General features: G+C 38.1%; 1 protein-coding gene across 1 annotated transcript in view; it reads left to right on the forward strand.

Moving 5' to 3' along the window:
* The window catches only part of OCA2 (OCA2 melanosomal transmembrane protein), a 188,637-nt gene extending 182,936 nt beyond the window's left edge, over window positions 1-5,701 (forward strand). The window contains exon 24 of the mRNA XM_069876050.1: window positions 5,116-5,701. Coding sequence (XP_069732151.1) covers window positions 5,116-5,203 — 88 coding nt within the window. The 3' untranslated portion in view covers window positions 5,204-5,701. The remainder of the gene's footprint in view (window positions 1-5,115) is intronic.
* Window positions 5,702-17,447: the final 11,746 nt, after the last annotated feature.

The raw sequence follows: 17,447 nt of genomic DNA on the forward strand, positions 1-17,447 counted from the left end.
GAAGAGTGGCTGGAAAGCTGCCTTGTAGAGAAAGACCTAGGGGTGTTGGTTAACAGCCAGCTGCATATGAGTCAGCAGTGTGCCCAGGTAGCCAAAGAAGCCCAATCGCATCTTGGCTTGTATCAGAAACACCATGGCCAGCAGGACCAGGGATGCGATTCTGCCCCTGTACTTGTCATTGGTGAGGCTGCACCTCAAATACTGTGTTCAGTTTTGGGCCCCTCATTACAGGAAAGATATTGAGGTCCTGCATTGTGTCCAGAGAAGGGCAACAAAACCCGTAAAAAGGGCTGGAGGACAAGTCTTACAAGGAGTGGCTGAGGAAACTGGAGGAAAGTGGAGGAAACTGGAGGAAACTGTTTAGACTAGGAGGCTGAGAGAAACCTTATCACTGTCTAAAATTACCTGAAAGGAGGTTGTAGCGAGGTGGGTGTTGGTCTCTTCTCCCAAGTGACAGGTGACAAGACAAGAGGGAATGGCCTCAAGTTGTGCCAGGGAAGGTTCAGATAGAATATCAGGAAAAAATTCTTCACTGAAAGGGTTATTGAGCACTGGAACAGGATGCCCAGGGAGTTGGTTGAGTCACCATCCCTGGAGGTATTTAGAAGCTGGGTAGATGAAGTGCTCAGAGGTATGATTTAGTAGTAGACAGGTACAGTTGGATTTGATGACCTTATAGGTCTTTTCCAAGCTAGTGATTCTATGATTCTATGAAAATAGAGCTGCAAAGTACTGTAAGAGCTCAGTTTGTCCAGGAAAACACAATTCAGACCCCAAAGGCTTTGCTATTATTATTTGGCAAAGTATATTGGATGAAATTATAACCTGAGAAAACTGTAATGTTCACAGCTGTAGATACTCATTAAAAGTAGGATTTGTTCCCAGAATGATCATTCCTTTTATTCTAAGTAAACAGAGGCCCAAAATACTTGCAGTGAGGCAGGATCAAAAATAATCAGGTCATTACCAGAGAAAAGCTTAACCTTCTTTTCTGGTTTATGCCCACGTTTGACTTCTAATACATACTTCACATTTATCTTCACAGAGTTTCACCTTGTTCATTTCAAATTCTCATTTTAATTTGTTAAGAACAAGCTGAATTCTGTTCTCCACAGAGTCCGACATCTCTCTTGTGCTGGGGCAATTTGCAAGTTTTTCACTACTGTATTGCAGAAGTTATTAATAAGTGAAACTTTGTACAAGACACATCCCTGGAGCTCTCACTTGAAATGCTCTCATTATCTCATACTGAACTAATATCCGCTTGTTGTATATATATAAGCTGTGCAATTTCATTTAGATCACAGTTTTATATGTAATCTTCTAGTATGAAGAGAAGGAATGAAGAATAGGGTGAATGCCAGATCCTGTCATCCATCCTTTCCTTATGTCTGACCCCACTTCCTCCCTGCAGTGGTGGAAACTCCCTGAACTAGCTGTAGAGAGTTGGAATGAACTTTTTGTACCACGCAGGAGGTGTGCATCTCCCAGCCTGCAGAGAGGGATAGGGAAGAAAAGGCTGCCCACTGAAAAGTGTGATTTATGCTAAAGATGCTAATTAGTGTTTCTAACAAGTATGAAGTTTTAGTGCAAGAAAAGTGTTAATGACTTCTAAATTCTACCTATCCTTTTCCAATTAGGAGAACTAGGAGCAACTGAATTACATGCTGCTTTTTGACACTAAGAATTATGTTGAACATTGGAGTTGCTGGAAGTAATTTTTACATAGTTTAAAATGCATTCTTGGACTTGACTTAACTAAAGAAAGCACAGATACCTAAACATTATGTTGCATGCTATCTGGGACTGGGGCTGTATCTTCCTTTGGAGGAGTGCAATGGGTAGTGTGATAGCATGATAAGGCACTGAACCAACTCAAGTAATCAATTAACTCTGCAGTAACTAATACTTACTGACTGAGCTTTAACTCCTCTCTCTCTGGTACACAAATTCCACATTGAGTTTGATCCAATTACATCAGTACTTAGGCCAGTGAGCTTGAAATTCAGGCCTCAAGTTGAGGGGTAATTGTCCATGCAATGAGGAAAACAGTTGCTTAGTTGTGCCCTGTGCAAGCATCTATGATAAATGAAATTAGATTCCTCCCCAGACTGACTGTGTCTGAGTTCAGGTACACATTTGACTGGCACTGTGATAGAGGGAGTATGATTCCTGCATATTTTTATATATGGCCCTGTATAATCCATACATTTTCTCGCACAGACCTCCTCCAAGCTGAAGCTAGCTTTTCTGTTCTCTTTTCAGTGACTGAGTAGCCATTGAATCTTTTTCAACCCTTCCCTCCTCTCACTGTCTTCACAAAGGTCTTATAATGCCATTTACCTGCTGTGTGTTTTCCACGGAGGTTTCTTAGGCTGCATTAGTGCAGATTAAGACCTCCACCGTCCCCACTCCTCCCAGTAACAGTTCATTGTTTGCTAAATGCAAGGTCATTAACACTCTGTTTTTTGTCAAACAACAACTGATTTTCTTATGAGAGTTGTAGTGATGTCTGGTTCACCAGCACTGGATACAGCTGCAGGAAGTATTCATTAGATATACTGAAGCATGTAGGAGGGTTTATTTAGCCATGCTGTTTTATTCCTACAGCTATTGCTGGTATTGCTTTTTTTGCCCTATCTGGACACTTTTATCTAAGTGAGATTAGGGAAGGCCAGAGATCAGATTTGCTGAGAGAATGAAGGAAAGAGTTTGAGAAGCAGTTAGCTAGCCATCAATTTTTTTTTTCTTTCTAAAATGATTCCAAGAGATGTTTTAGCTTGGCTGTTTTACAATATTATCAGCTCAATCATAGTTTAGTGACTGAACTCTTTCAGGTAATGAGTCATTCAAAAGCAAGGATCTGACCTGTCAGTCTGGAAAAGAAATAACACTTATTTGCATTATATTTATGAATGTTTATATGAATAAACAAAGAAAAAAAAGTCTCCCAAATGTACTTAGGACTTTTCAGGAAATATTTGAAAGCTGTGACAATCCTGTGACATTTTATAACAATTCCTCACACCTTCCACCACCTGGACAAAGCCAGTCTTTCTCTTCTTCTGTACCTTCGTCTTTTCCTAACTCCAAATACCAGCTTAACGTGTTCTGGCCTTTGAAGCCAGAACAGCAATAATAGTGCATGTCACCAAAATGACAGAAGAGGCCATGACACTGAGACTTAAATCCCAGAGTAATGGAGGAGAAAGTCTCTGGAGCCAGGAATGTGAATGGTCCTGCTGGGGCAGATCTTGCAGGTAATTCTAGGGCATGGGCTATGGGACATGCCAGCTTCTTTAGGAGGATGTCTAGCAGGCAGAAACAAGATGAACTGTCAGCCCTGACAGTCTTGCCATTTGTACATTTCCAGCCTTGCAAGTGTTTCCTTTTGTTCTTGGTTTTCCTGTATTGTTACTGGTATGTGAGATGAGCTTGTTTTGACAGTGGGTCAAGAGAGGCCATGAAGCAAGCATTATGGACTAACTTGTGCTTCACTAAATAATTCCAACATATTCTCTGGAGTGTTTGGCTTTTATTAATGTCCTAATTATTCTGCAAACTTTATAGATCAGGGCTGATTAATTTTCTGTTTTCAGTGACAAAATTCCTGGCAAAATTCACTTGTAAATAACTTGAACCAATGACTGTTAAAGATGAAAGTGCCTCTGATCTGCTGGTCACATCCTTCAGTGAGCTTTTCCAAAAAATGGTAGTGAAAGAAACATGACTCATGAGGATCTCATGGTTTACAGTAATGTCACCGCTGCAGTCAGAAAGAGCAGATTGTAATGAGCCATTGAGAAGTTTAATTTTCATTTTACACAAGTATGCTTTCATATCCTGAGGAAGTGGGGGGCCAAACTTAATTCTCTGAGATGTCCCTTCTACTTATAGCTTCCTGAAGAAAGGAGCTATTTATCCACCCAAGCTCAGAGAATGGTGTCCTCCGGTCTCCTATGAGATGAACATCTCTTCATTAGTACTCTGATCAGCAATGACAGAGGGGAATGGGCTTGAGGAAGTTTCTTAAGGGCTCTTAAAAACCAAGGCAAAAAGCACAACTAATTTACCCATATGTAATAAGTAGGTCTTGCTTCAAGGAGGAGAATAAATGAAATGCTGTACTTCAGAGAACATTTTCATGCTTTGATGAGGTTCATAGAAATTCTTGGCTGAACTTGACAAAAGAAATCATATAAGAAGGGTTGTTTGTGGCACAATCATTTCTCATCTCAATTCTCCTTGTGATTTTAGTAACATAAATAAGTGTGATCACAGCTGTGGCTCTTCACAGTCCCTCAGTGTCATAAAAAATGCTTTCAATTTTCAGAAAACCCCTTCTTTTCACACACATGGAAGACCTACAAATCTAGCAGAGTAGGACTTGGCCAAGTTCACAACAGCTTTTCCAGTTGTCTGTTTCTGTTGCCTCTGTTTGTCAGCCTAAAGAAAGCTATAAAATCTGGGTGTTGTCTGGAAAGCTTATTCTGTGGTGAAAAAGAAATAGCTGTTTTGATAGAACGGAAATGTTTTAGCACTTTTACAACTGCCTGGGGTGTATTTCCAGCAGTCCATCACTATTCAAGTATTTTAAACCTGGTGAGAAGTACAGAAGAATACTAGATATAAGTGACCACAGATCAACAGGGAAACACTTTAATGAGTTTCATCCATAGATTAAGTTATAAAGTGCCATACTAGGGTTACACACCTAATATGGAGGCATACACACTCGATAATCTGCTTGAATCCCACATAATTTGTAAGAATTGTTATTTTACCTGTATAATTGCATGTAGTCTGAGAGAAACAAGCATCAAAACAAGGGGTGCTAGATTCTGAAACTGAATAAATTGGAAGAGATGTCCTGAAACCAATGAAATTATTCTAATTTTGATCTCCTACTTCTTAAGTACACCAGATGTAAAAATGTGAGTTTGAACGTTGCATTAGTAAATATTGTCATACTCTCAGAACATCCATTCTTTTGGCATTGCTACAAGCATATTCAAGCTTGGAATGTGTAGGGTAACTTAAATTTCCTTTCTATAAATTACTTGGAGAACTAACTATTGCATCCTTACTAATCTTTCCTTCATTTTATTGTTTCAGGTTAGGTTTCCCCATGATGATTGTGTCCTGTACCATTGGGATGTGTTATCTTCTTGTTGCTCATGTTGTACTAGGTTGGAACTCATAGTAATTTATACCTTCAAAACTCAAAGAAACTTTCTCTTTCATTTAGTTCATATATCAGAACACTAAGAACACATGTAAAAGGAAAAAGATGTGTAAAACCCCGACATTTGATATCAGTCAAAATGATTGTCAGCATCAGCATCAGGTTTGGTCATTATTTACTTTTTGTTTTGTGAAGAATTTGCACGATTAGACAATTAATAATAAAAAGAAACCATATATTTAATTATGAATGCAATTACTGTGCAGATGAAAAGGCACCATCACAAGGGAATACATTGTGCCTGAATATTTGTATTAATACAATCTGAGTATAGTCACAGATGAAAAACTCATTCACAATAGCAGATGTTCAGTAATTTCTTTTTAGAGTTTCATTTGTTTTTGTCAATGTATTTAGCTATTTGTATTAAAGTAACTAATATTCAAGTTGTAATAATAAACAGCTAAGCACAAAGTCTGTACACTATGAACAATGTATCATTATCTATGTTTAAAAATAAACATGTCTCCTAAAAATGTGCTGTGAAACGAATTATTATTTTGGAACCAGGACTGCATTCTGTGGAGGCTTTTCCACTTGAAAACTGCTAATCAGTGTTAAGATGTCTTTTTTCTTAAAATAAACTAATGCCCTTCTTAAAAAACTATGGACATAAAATGTGATAAAGCACTGGGCATCTTCCATCTTATTATTAATTCACTTCTGTGATGGAGTATTCTGTATCTTTTATTAGGTTAATACACTATATGGAAGAATGAGATCATACTTTGGCTTTGATTTCCTTCTCTCTGATAATAATGTGTTAAACCACATATATTGTTTTGTATAATTGGCTGCCAGAACAGGTCAAACTTCTCATTATGAAAATTAAGTCCTATGGGACATTCAAGGTCTCAATCCCCATCTTTCAATACCTTTGTGGGATTGGTATGAGTTACTTGTGGATCTATTTTATCTTGAGTCAGAGAAATTGGTGACCTGGTGAGTGTGATTCAAGTGAACATGGTTGAATAGTTGGAACCTGGTAGACATGATCAAGCATGGCTTTTACCTGTGCTTAGACCTTCAGATAACTTGGTAAGTGAGATAGAAGCACTATGTCTCCCACAGAGGGTGTGACCTTAATCATGCATCCCATTTTACTCATATGTTGGTTGTATTCTTCACCTAGATTTTGTTTTAAGTCTGAAATATGATATTAAGAGGCTCATAGCAATGAGTCACAGCATTCACTCAAAGCAGTGCTGGCTCCCACCTCTCCTAGCAGGTCCAGTGGAAGTGTCTGGAGCAGGAGGAGAAGATTGCCCAAAAACCTCCCAACAAGACTTCCACCCTCACCCATGCTTGGGCCCCCTAGACGGGTGAAGTCTCCTGCAGCAGGGCTGAATTTTGTGGGACCGTTGAGAAACACTGAGGGTGCTGTAACAGTGACTAGCTGTAGAGAGCAATCTGCATTTACATTTTGTTGGAAGGAGGGAGACAGAAGTGCAGCAATTAATTTCCATTCACTCATCTTAGCAAATACTCTGGAACGCTACGGTGTGTGAGAGACCTTGCTGGCTTCAGAAGTGATGCAAGAAGTGATATAGGATTCAAGTGAGATTTTCTTTCTCCTATGTTACTTGTTCTGTCAAAAGTAGGCAAGTAGTACACAGGGAGTGCAAAACCCTATTTATTATCCTTTTAGGCAACCCGACTTAAGGCTAAATTCATTCTGCTTCTAGTAATTTTTTTAATGATACACAGTTTTGCTGAGGATTTCCTTCAAATAAACTGGATTTCTTTCCTTAAACAACCTCATGGCTTCTTTTATATAGCCAAGAAGGGCTCATTGAGAGCTCATATGACAAAGCAAATTGTAAAAAGAAGATAAAGTTGTTTATTTGCAGAGGGCTTTATGTGAGTGTAATCTAACGTTCAATAAACAGAGATGTAAGAGCGGTAACAAGTTTTTCTGGCTTCTTGTTGTTATTTCTCACATTAGCAGAGAATCTACTAAAATAAAAATTACCCAGGTACTTCAGATTATTTCAAGGTAATGAAGTATATTTTTCATTGGCTTCTATTATAGTTATCAATGTAAGATGCACATCAGAAGAGCACAAGTTACAGTGACTACATCCTTGACAAAACTACTGTATAGGATCCGATAAAAATGGAGTGAATTTGAAGAGTGAGTGGAATTTATTTTTGCAGTGACCTTCTCTCTAAAGGGCTGAGCAAAATATTAGTTCAGTAATGAATTATGTAAAAGTATGTTATCTTTAGTATGCTTATGGCTGATCTCAGAGGACAGGATCCTGACTTTCATTGACTTCAGGCTATTTGGTGATGTTTGTTTTAAGTCATAGAGTAAAAATAAATATATGACTTTTGTGAGATCCATTTACCCTTTCTGAATGGTATAATATGCAGAAAGACAGCAATATTTAAATTATCGTACTACAGGGCGATGTAAGCAAAGCCCATTAAAATAAACCATGTCTAGTAGATAAGCAGATCAATTACTGAAAACAAGGAAAGACACAGGGACATACTGAGCTAACTAAGGATTATTAGCATTGAGAGTGGCTAAGGGTCTGCCCAGCTCAGCATCTTTCTCTAACAATGGGACATGGTGGATGCCTGTGAAGAACGTAAGAGTAGTGCAAACATAAAATTAAGTTTTCTCAGATTATTCTCCCAACTTTGAGAGATTTCTGTGACCCAGAGACTTCTTGAATGGGAGATGGCATTTTTATATTGCATTACACCTAATGGATTGTTCTTCCATGAACTTAGCCAGCTCCTTGCAAAACCTGTGTAAATTTAAAGTCTGTCACAATTTGTTTCACAGATAAACTATAGACCATGGGAAAAAATATTCCAGCTGTTTATTTTAAACTTGTCCTTTGCTAATTTAATTTTTATGACACCTTTCCCCCAACACTTTTTGTAAACCTCTGGATGAGGAAGGAATATTCAATAGCCATCTTTGTTCTGAATCATGATTTCTATAGACCTATTTCCAGTCTGGACTCACAGTCTATTTGCTCATATGTTATATGGAAATACTCTCATATCCCTGATCATGCCTTTTTTTCACTTTCTGAAGTTTTATCATAGCATTGATACTAGGCAAGAGACAAACATGCCACAGATTTACATAGCTGCCTGATGATTTCTCCTGCTTTTCCATTTTATTCATAATAATTTTTAAGATCTGCTTCAGTTCTTGTCCTACACCTGGACTGGGGCAATCTGCAGTTTCAATATGGGGTGGGGGATGATGTGATTGAGAGCAGCCTCATGGAGAAGGGCTTGAGAATGCTGACTGATGAGAGGCTCGACATGAGCCGGCAATGTGCACTCACAGCCCAGAAGGCCAACTGTGTCCTGGGCTGCATCAAAAGAAACGTGGCCAGCAGGTCGTGGGAGGTGATTCTGCCCTTTTACTCCACTCTTATGAGAACCTACCTGGAGTATAGTGTCCAGTTCTGGAAGCCGCAACATAAAAAGGATATGGAGCTGTTGGAGCTGGTCCAGAGGAAGGCTACAAAGATGATATGAGGAATGCAGCACCTCTGCAATGAAGAAAGTCTGAGAGGGTTGGGGTTGTACAAAATGTATTGTTTCTACAAAATCAGATGTTAAGGGTTCAGTTAGAATAAAAAACTGTTTGACCACAGAGAAAGAGGAAGGTCTCGTCTGAGAACTCAAATGTTACTTGCAAAGTATTTGCAATACCTGTCTTCAGACAGCTTGCACTGCAGACTTCCTCCAATGACTCAGAATGAATTATTTTTAATATGGGTGAATAGGTTCAGAAAAAAATGCTTCTGCTTCCTGCTGTGTTGCTAGCTTTCTGCATAGCATTTTCTTGTCAATGCATTTGTTTATATATTTGTTTCCTGATTTTATCCAACTTTCTGAAATACTTCAAAAAGGCACATTTTCTATAAGGATGCTTTAGGCTTTGTAAAAGAAATAAATATTGTTGATCAAATAGCAGGAAATTAGACATATGCAAACACCCTCCATTATTTTAAAGATACTAATTAAGAATGTGGAAATATCAGAGTAAGAGCTCTCAGATGGTTACTCTTTACATGAACAACCATTAAAGAATTCATGGGTTCCAAATGGCAGAACATCAGTGGCACCTTAAACAGGAAGAAAATAGATATGCTAAGCATATTTATTGTAATGGGATGCTAAGAAAACTATTGGGAACAAAGCCAGAAAAAATAATGATTTAGCTGAAGCATAAAATTAATATTTTTGAAGTGAATTTACAACAGGAAATTCTAGCAATTCAGAATAAATGCTAACCACCTCAGATGAAGTCAGCATATGAAAAAGTGAGTGATTTAAGGACAGCTGAAAATTAACGCATGTTGGAGATTTATTGAGAGAGAATTAAAATTTTCCTCCATAGATGCTCTAGAGGGGGATGATAAGAGAAGAAACCTTTACTCACACATTTCTTATTAGGGAGAGTATTATAGGATTAGAAATATCTTAGTGCTACTCAAAATAATAAGAAGCAGGAGGGTTTTCACACTATGTTTAAAGTTGATCACATACTGTTTTTTCTTTTTTTTTTCAGGTTTCTGTTGCAACTTTGATAGGCAGCAGTGATTTATTAGCAGTACTTTCAATTAGTGCTTTGCCTAATAGATCAGTAATGGAAAGATGTGGTAATGGATCAGATGCGGTAATAGATCAGTAATGGAAAGAGCCCTTTCAAGATGTGATCTTGGCCATCATTTCTATTATCCTGGTTGGAGTAAAAGACCTGTTGTTTTTTTAAGAAAATCAAGACACATTGGCTTGCTCATGATGTATGAGCTGCTCTGACTGTTTAAGATAATAGGAGGAAGAGAAGTGCAGAGTGTCATAATCAAGAAGAACAACTGGCGGGAAGTTATTGATTTTTCTGTTTTTCTGGCTTCCTCTCATGTCTCCCCCTTCCCTCCTGTGTTTAGTGTCCATGACATGTTTTCCCTTTATAAGTACCTGCTATTTTTGAACCTTATTCCATGTTCATTCACATTCTGTTCTTCCACTCAACCAGCTGCCAAACAAAACTCTAACATATTTGGTTTGTCTCCTTTCTCCAGATGGCCTGTGCCTACTTATCCCAAATAAAGTTTATTAAGAGGGAAAAAACCTCTCTTACTCGACAAGCAATGTTAAGGAGTATTGGGAAAATAGTTGTTTTATCCTAAGTCCCTTAATGTCAATGATGTGCGTAGTCACATTTTCCTTCATCTTCATATGTAATGTATTCACCTATTGCACTTTACAACCTATAATGTCACATGAGTGTTTTATGCATTGGTTGTGAAAAGAGTTACGGACACTGATTTGGGGCTTGTGAAAATAAACTTTAAATAAATTGATAAACAATAAATTGAAAACTTAATACTCTCCTCAAAATGACTCAGGAGTGTTAATGCTTCAGGATGCTTTGTTTCTCATTGTGTTTCCTACATTCACTTTTGAATTTAAATGGCTACAGATTATAGCTAGTGAATTCATTCCCAAGATACCAGAGAAAAAGATTTTTTTTGAGTATAATTCTGGGTTTGCTTTATTTTTTTATAAATAAGGAGGGAACATGGAAATATATCAGACTTCATGAAACTAGTTTGATTATAGCACATAGATTATTTCATTTTGATCTAGATTTCTAGTGGTGGTTAAAGCCGGGTGTAGTGTAATCGATTTCGCATATTCTCTGTCTTAAAGGTATGTGTGGTTCTATAAGCAAAGATCAGCCCATGATCTCAGGAAACTCATGACAATATTTTGTTTTAAGATCTAGTTGGAAAAACAGTTTGGAAGGTTAACGTAGGTGTATATTCTGACATTTGAGCAAAGTGTTTGCTTGTAGATCCATGAGCTCTGGGCTCGAGCAATGTTACTTGACTGGCCAAAATGTATATGAAGAAGATAATTTTCTGTTTTGACTGTGTGAAAATGGGAAGAAGTATATGAGTAATGTAAGACTGAGGAAGAATATGAATAATATGCTGAGCTTTTGCACCATGCCAGCTGAAGTCAGTGAAGAGGCCAAATATAATTTGTTGGAGCTCTAAGATTTCTGTTAAACTGCCGCATATGATGTAAAATGTGTGTCTGCACAACATGCGTGGTGAGTGCCAGCAAATTCTTGTCAAGATACATTCCATATAATAAATATTGTTATTATAGACACCATTTTCAGTGTTGTCAGTAAATAAGACCACTTGACAGTTCAGGTTATTTGTCAAGAACAAGATTAAGGGGAAGTGAATATTAAACATATTATCACACAATCCTTTCTGTTGAAGAGCTTTAATGTTCTCATGTTTTGGAGACAGATTTCAAGGTTTGAAATTTGTTCACACTGAGGAACTGTCATAGACATAGTTTTAGATGTCCTATAGGAAATATCTTCTAAATTGACTTTGTCATAAGCCTTTGAAAAATCTTACCCGCTGCTTAGCCTGGTTGTTAAAACTTTTATGGCAGCATCAGCAGTGCATATACTACATCTGGGAGCTACAGGAGGCTGAGCAAGTCATCCACCTGAGAATTTACTATCTGATTTTTCTGCTGTGCTCATTTGTCACAGTTGCAAATGGTAAACTCTGAGTTAATGAACAATTTTAAACTTTGTCTCACTTATCGATACTGCTGAAGGGTTCTTGTGAAAATAACTTGAGTGAGATTTGTGAAAAGTAGCAAGGATGTCCATTACAAGGGAAATCTACAATTCTGATTTAAGAAGGAAAGGTTTGAATGACAGTCAATGAGTAATGTGTGGCTAGATCATGAATTGATGTAAAGCAATATGCCAAACATATTCATAGCACTTGCTGATTGGTTTGTAAATGGCTGTTTTTTCACTAAAAATTACGTAATTGTGAAACTGAGAACTATGTGGTAAAGTTCATGAATAAAGGAGCTGACTTTAACTTAAAACTTTTAATTTGGGATTTCTTTACACTACAGGCTTTGTAAACTCTTTCATGTCCCTGTCTGCAAGAAAATAATTGCTGTAATCTTGTTTCCACTATCAGGCTGGAAAAATAAGTAGATGGTCAGATTTTCATTTTCTCCAATGCAGGTTAGATTTGGAAATTTGTTTCCAAATAAGTTTGTTTCAAAATTAGTATAAATATTCTACAGTACCAACAGAAAATGGAAATATACTTCTGTCAGTTGCTGTAAACAACTTTAGAATCATAGAATCATAGAATCATAGAATAACCAGGTTGGAAGAGACCCATCGGATCATCGAGTCCAACCATTCCTATCCAACACTAACAAAATCCAAAGAACATATGTTATAAACTCTTCATATGTAGAGAGAAGAGATATCTAAGTTTTTGAATTTATAGATATTTATTTTTTAGTTTTAACAGTTTTTATAACTCTTTTTAAACTTTTACTGTAAGTTTCCCTTAAGATAATTGAATTTTACTTTATTTTTCTAGGGGCCATATTAGACTTTTGTTTGTTTGTTTGTTGCCTTGATAAAAGATTTGTCAAATTTGGCATCTCTGCACTGGATCACATTTAAGAATCAACCCATCAATGCATTTTTATATTAATGGATATACGTGTGCAATGCATCTACTTGTTGCATACATAGATATTAAGAGTCTGCAAGGCAAACACTTTGAGCTGGAGAACACCACAAAGAAGGTTATACAACTAGGCCTAGGTTTGTTCCTTTGTGTTTTTCAGTTAAAAACAGAGCCCTTTGTACTACCTTTGTGATAGATGGATGTGTTTGTTCTCTTTGTGTAGTGTTGCCTGCAGCAATCCTCCTTGGATTTCAAATATATGGTTTATGTTTTCTGTTATAATGATTAATAAAGATCCTAGATAAAATATGAACTCACACAAAGCTCAGGTAAGTTCTTCTGAAGTGACTTCCAGCAACCTGATATATTAAGCAGTTGCTCTTCAAAGAAATCTTAATCCAGGAAAACACTTTTATTACTACAATGTAGTTGCCATCACGGAAATGTGGTGGGATGACTCGTATAACTGGAGTGCAGCTATGGTGGGGTACAAACTCTTCAGGCAGGACAGAAAGGGTAGGAGATGTTAGAGAGTGCTTTGACACCCTTGAGCTCAATTGTGGTAATAACAGGATCGAGTACCTGTGAGTTAAAATCAGAGGAGCCCACAAGAAGGTAGATATTGTGATGAGAGTCTGTTATAGACCACCCAGCCAAGAAGAAGCAGCTGATGAGCTCTTCTATAAAGAACTGGGAGAAGTCTCAAGCTCTTGTCCTCTTGGGAGACTTCAATCTCCCAGATGTCTGCTGGAAGTACAATACAGCAGAAAGGAAGCAGTCTAGGAGGTTCTTGGAGCGTGTGGAAGAACAACTCCCTCACACAACTGGCAGAGGCTGCCCAGGGAGGTCGTTGAGTCACCATCCCTGGAGGTCTTTAAAAGATGGGTGGATGAGGTGCTGAGGGGCATGGTTTAATGGTTGATAGGAATGGTTGGACTTGATGAGCCTGAGGGTCTTTTCCAACATACTGATTTTATGATTCTGTGATTTCTGAAAAGTCTAAGTGTATTTTTTTAAAAAAAAAACAGAAGTCCTCTTCTTGAAAGGCAAAATACTTGCTTAACTGCTTTCCTGAACTGGGACTTAGATTAACGATTTAAAATTATTTATCTTGGTGCTATTGCTTTTACCCTCAGAACTTGTAGAAAGGGCAAGAGTTTGTCCCTGAAAAGTTGCTGAAATACTGAAATATGCATCTAATTACCCATTTGTACATATAAATCTGAATTTAGAGGTTTACAAAATAATGTGTCCCCAAAGAGCAAGCATTTAATAAAATAAACCTATCTGGTCCGAGGAGTGGGAATATTAGCCATATCTATTGGTAGAGAAAACTTTGTAAAATGTTTGGAAATCCATGGGACTAGGGGCAGTGAGGACTCTGTGTAAGCAAAGTTTCAGGCTGTCTGACAAAGTATTACTGAAGCAGACAGTGTTCTTATCATGTTAATAGATTTTGTGCTAAAACAAAAACTGAATTCAAGTCCTGGATTTCGTAAACAAGCTGTCAACAATACTTTTTATGTATTCACATTACATTTTGGCCGATTATTCTTAGTAAAATTGATGCTGACTTGTATTAGATTGGATTGGGAATGATAAAGACATCTGAGAGACATAATATGACGAGATTCATAGAGTTTTCTCCTCTATAATGCTAAGCAAAGTATCTTGTATGTCATAAGTACACATTTAGATCTTCAAAGGTAAACATCTGAGAATTGCAGGAGATAAGCAATAGTGAAGACACTGTCTCATTGCAGTTCAAGAAGATGATACAGGAAAGGGATGGCAAGAGATTTGATGCAATGCACAAGAAATGCGTGCTCAGTTTGCAATCTCCATGCCTTTTAACGAGGCAGGTGGAGTCAGTTGTGCTCTCTTTTCTGTGTTTCTAGTTAGTTGGTGCCTGGAAGCTAGTTGTGAGCTTTTCCACTGCTACCGGCTTTGTCATCGCTATATCAGGGAGGTGGATTAATCAGAACAGCTTCACACAGCACAGCTGTGACATTTTATTTGGTAACTGAAGGAAGATAAAGCTCAAGGGAGACAATGAAAGGAGACAGGATTTCTTCAGCCCCACTCACGAGCCAAACTGACCCTTTGGGATGGAGCTATTGATTCTGGCATAAGCCATGTTTGCATGAGCATTTTGGTGGGCTTTAAGCTCCCCCTCACAGGAGACCTGAATTAGGACTCTTCAATGGATTCTCCCAGGCTGCAATGGAGCAAGAAGTAGGATTTTACTGTTGGTGTGCTGCTCAGGAACCAGTACTGAATGGTAGCATAAAAATATGCACCATGCCTCGCCGCTCCCTCCCCTCCTCAGTCCTGAAGGTCGCAGATCCCAGTGGCTCCAGACAGCAGCTTCATTTCACACTGAATTGTTTTGCTGGAACTTTATAGTTAGTCAACTGCCTCCAATGACAGTTCAAAACATCTGCTCAGGACAGCCAAGGGGGCCATTGCAGGACCAAAAGCAAAAGGCAGGAAACACGAAAAAAGGTCCCCGGGGAAGATGAATGCAAGAGAAGCAACAATAAAGTCCTGGCTGCACAACTCTCTCTGCTTCCTAGAAAGAAATGTTTTGAGTCATTTGGCCTGATGGAAGGATTGCATAGGCTGTGGGGAGTGGGATGATGCTTCATGACTGCAAGCAACTGCCAGCAATAGCATCTCAAAAGGTAATTAAAAATATCATGCGCAGCTGATATGAAAGGAAAAGGGTAACCGAGTCATGATCAAAAAGCCTACAGGGTACCCTAGTAGTTATGTAGTTGTTTATGTCATTGCAGATGCTGTTAGGTGGGTTTTAATACTGGTTTTGAGTAAGAGTAAATGATTGTGCAAAGGTGAAGAAAATTCAATGAAGTTCCCTGTGACTCATAAAATGTGCAGAATTCACTCTCTTTCTGTGCATACATCTAGGGATGGGCCACTGTGAATGATAAATAAAATCAAGAAACCATGAATGAAGAAGAGATTCCAGTGGTAGAAGTATTGCTTATTTCCTGTGCTCATCTCAGATCTGGAAATAAGTCTACCAAGTATAATACATAGAATTGTAGAATAGTTTGACTTGAAGGTGGCATTTAAGGGTCATCTAGTCCATCCTCCTTGCAGCGAGCAGAAACATCTTCAGCTAGATCAGGTTGCTCAAAGCCGCATCCAGCCTGACCTTGAATGTTTACAGGGATGGGGCATTTCTCAGTTCTCTGGGCAACCTGTTCCGGTGCCCCACTTACCCTCTTTGTAAAAAATGTATTCCTTATATCTAGACTAAATCTACCATCTTTTAGCTTAAAGCCATTACTCCTTAGCCTATCACAGCAGACTCTGCTTTTTGTTTGTTGCCATCATTCTTGTAGGCCCCTTTCAGTATTGTAAGGCCACAATAAGGTCTTGCTGGAGCCCCCTTTTCTTCTCCAGGCTGAACAACTCCAGTTTTCTTAAACATTATTCATAGGACAAATGTTCCATTCCTCTGATCATTTTTGTGACCCTCCTCTGGACCTGCTTGAACAGGTCCATGTCTTCCTTGTCCTCAGAGATTCAGAACTGTGCAGAGCACTCCAGGTGGGGACTCACCAGAACAGAGTAGAGGGAGTGAATGACTTCTCTTGACCTACTGGCTATGCTTTGTTTGATATAGCCCAGGGTACAGGATATTTGGCCTTCTGGTGCAAATGACTACAAGTTGGGTAGATGGTTTTGAGGCAGTACTTTAGTATGTACGGAGCTTAGTGCAATCCATACCTCAGTGGCATTCTCCATTTAGGAGATGTTTTTGTCCCTGTTCATTCTAATCCTAACTCTTTTGACCAAGCCATAGCTTTTTAAAATATAACTTTATGTTCTGACATTTTAAACTTGGCTCAGATAAGAATGTGAAATCCTTAAATGGTTCAGTTGCATTTTTTTTGCTAAATGCTTATTTTATTCCATTGTAGTAAGATCTTTTTGATTCCTTTTCTCTATTTCCAGGGAAAAGGAATCTTCTCAAGTTTTCTAGTGAATTTCTCACCTCTACAGTACCTTTTTAAGGTCTCGTAAAGAAATGATCTTATCCTGTAAGTTTGTAGATTTGAAAGAACTGCACATTTATGATAGTTTTAAATGACATTATATTTAGAAACCTAAGCCATCAACTGGAATTGAAGTTTAGTTTTTTTCTGTAAAGCTAGGAACTCTTCTGATGAGATATGCAGGCTACCATGCTAGTGCAAAATGACTGTTTGCATATACATCTGCAGGCAGCTCACAAGATGGTTCAGAGAAAGCTGATACATAAAGGTCTGCGTAAAGGTTACCTTTGTCACATTTGATAACACTTTCGTGACTCAAATTATAGAAAGATCAGCCAGTATTTTCTGCCCAGGAAATTTCATTATGGTAACTTCTGTAATACAGGAAGGTCTCTGGCTCCGCTGGACTGAGTTTCTTAATACATAATGTAGTGCAATATTGCCCTATTGCCTTTAAGACTGAACTACCTAGGATCTCACTCCAGGTCCATGTATCTAGATAGGTTTCTGTGGTGATGCACCTGCTCACTCAGGAATTAAAATGGATGCTCTATTTCACTTGCTGTGAAAAAAGGATACAATATTTACAACAGCTCTAACTCTGCTTTGTGCTGTTGTGTTAAATGTGATAAATTGACATAAAATTACCTTTTAGAC

The sequence above is a fragment of the Phaenicophaeus curvirostris genome, chromosome 1, assembly GCF_032191515.1.
Source record: "Phaenicophaeus curvirostris isolate KB17595 chromosome 1, BPBGC_Pcur_1.0, whole genome shotgun sequence".
NCBI lineage: Eukaryota > Metazoa > Chordata > Aves > Cuculiformes > Cuculidae > Phaenicophaeus > Phaenicophaeus curvirostris.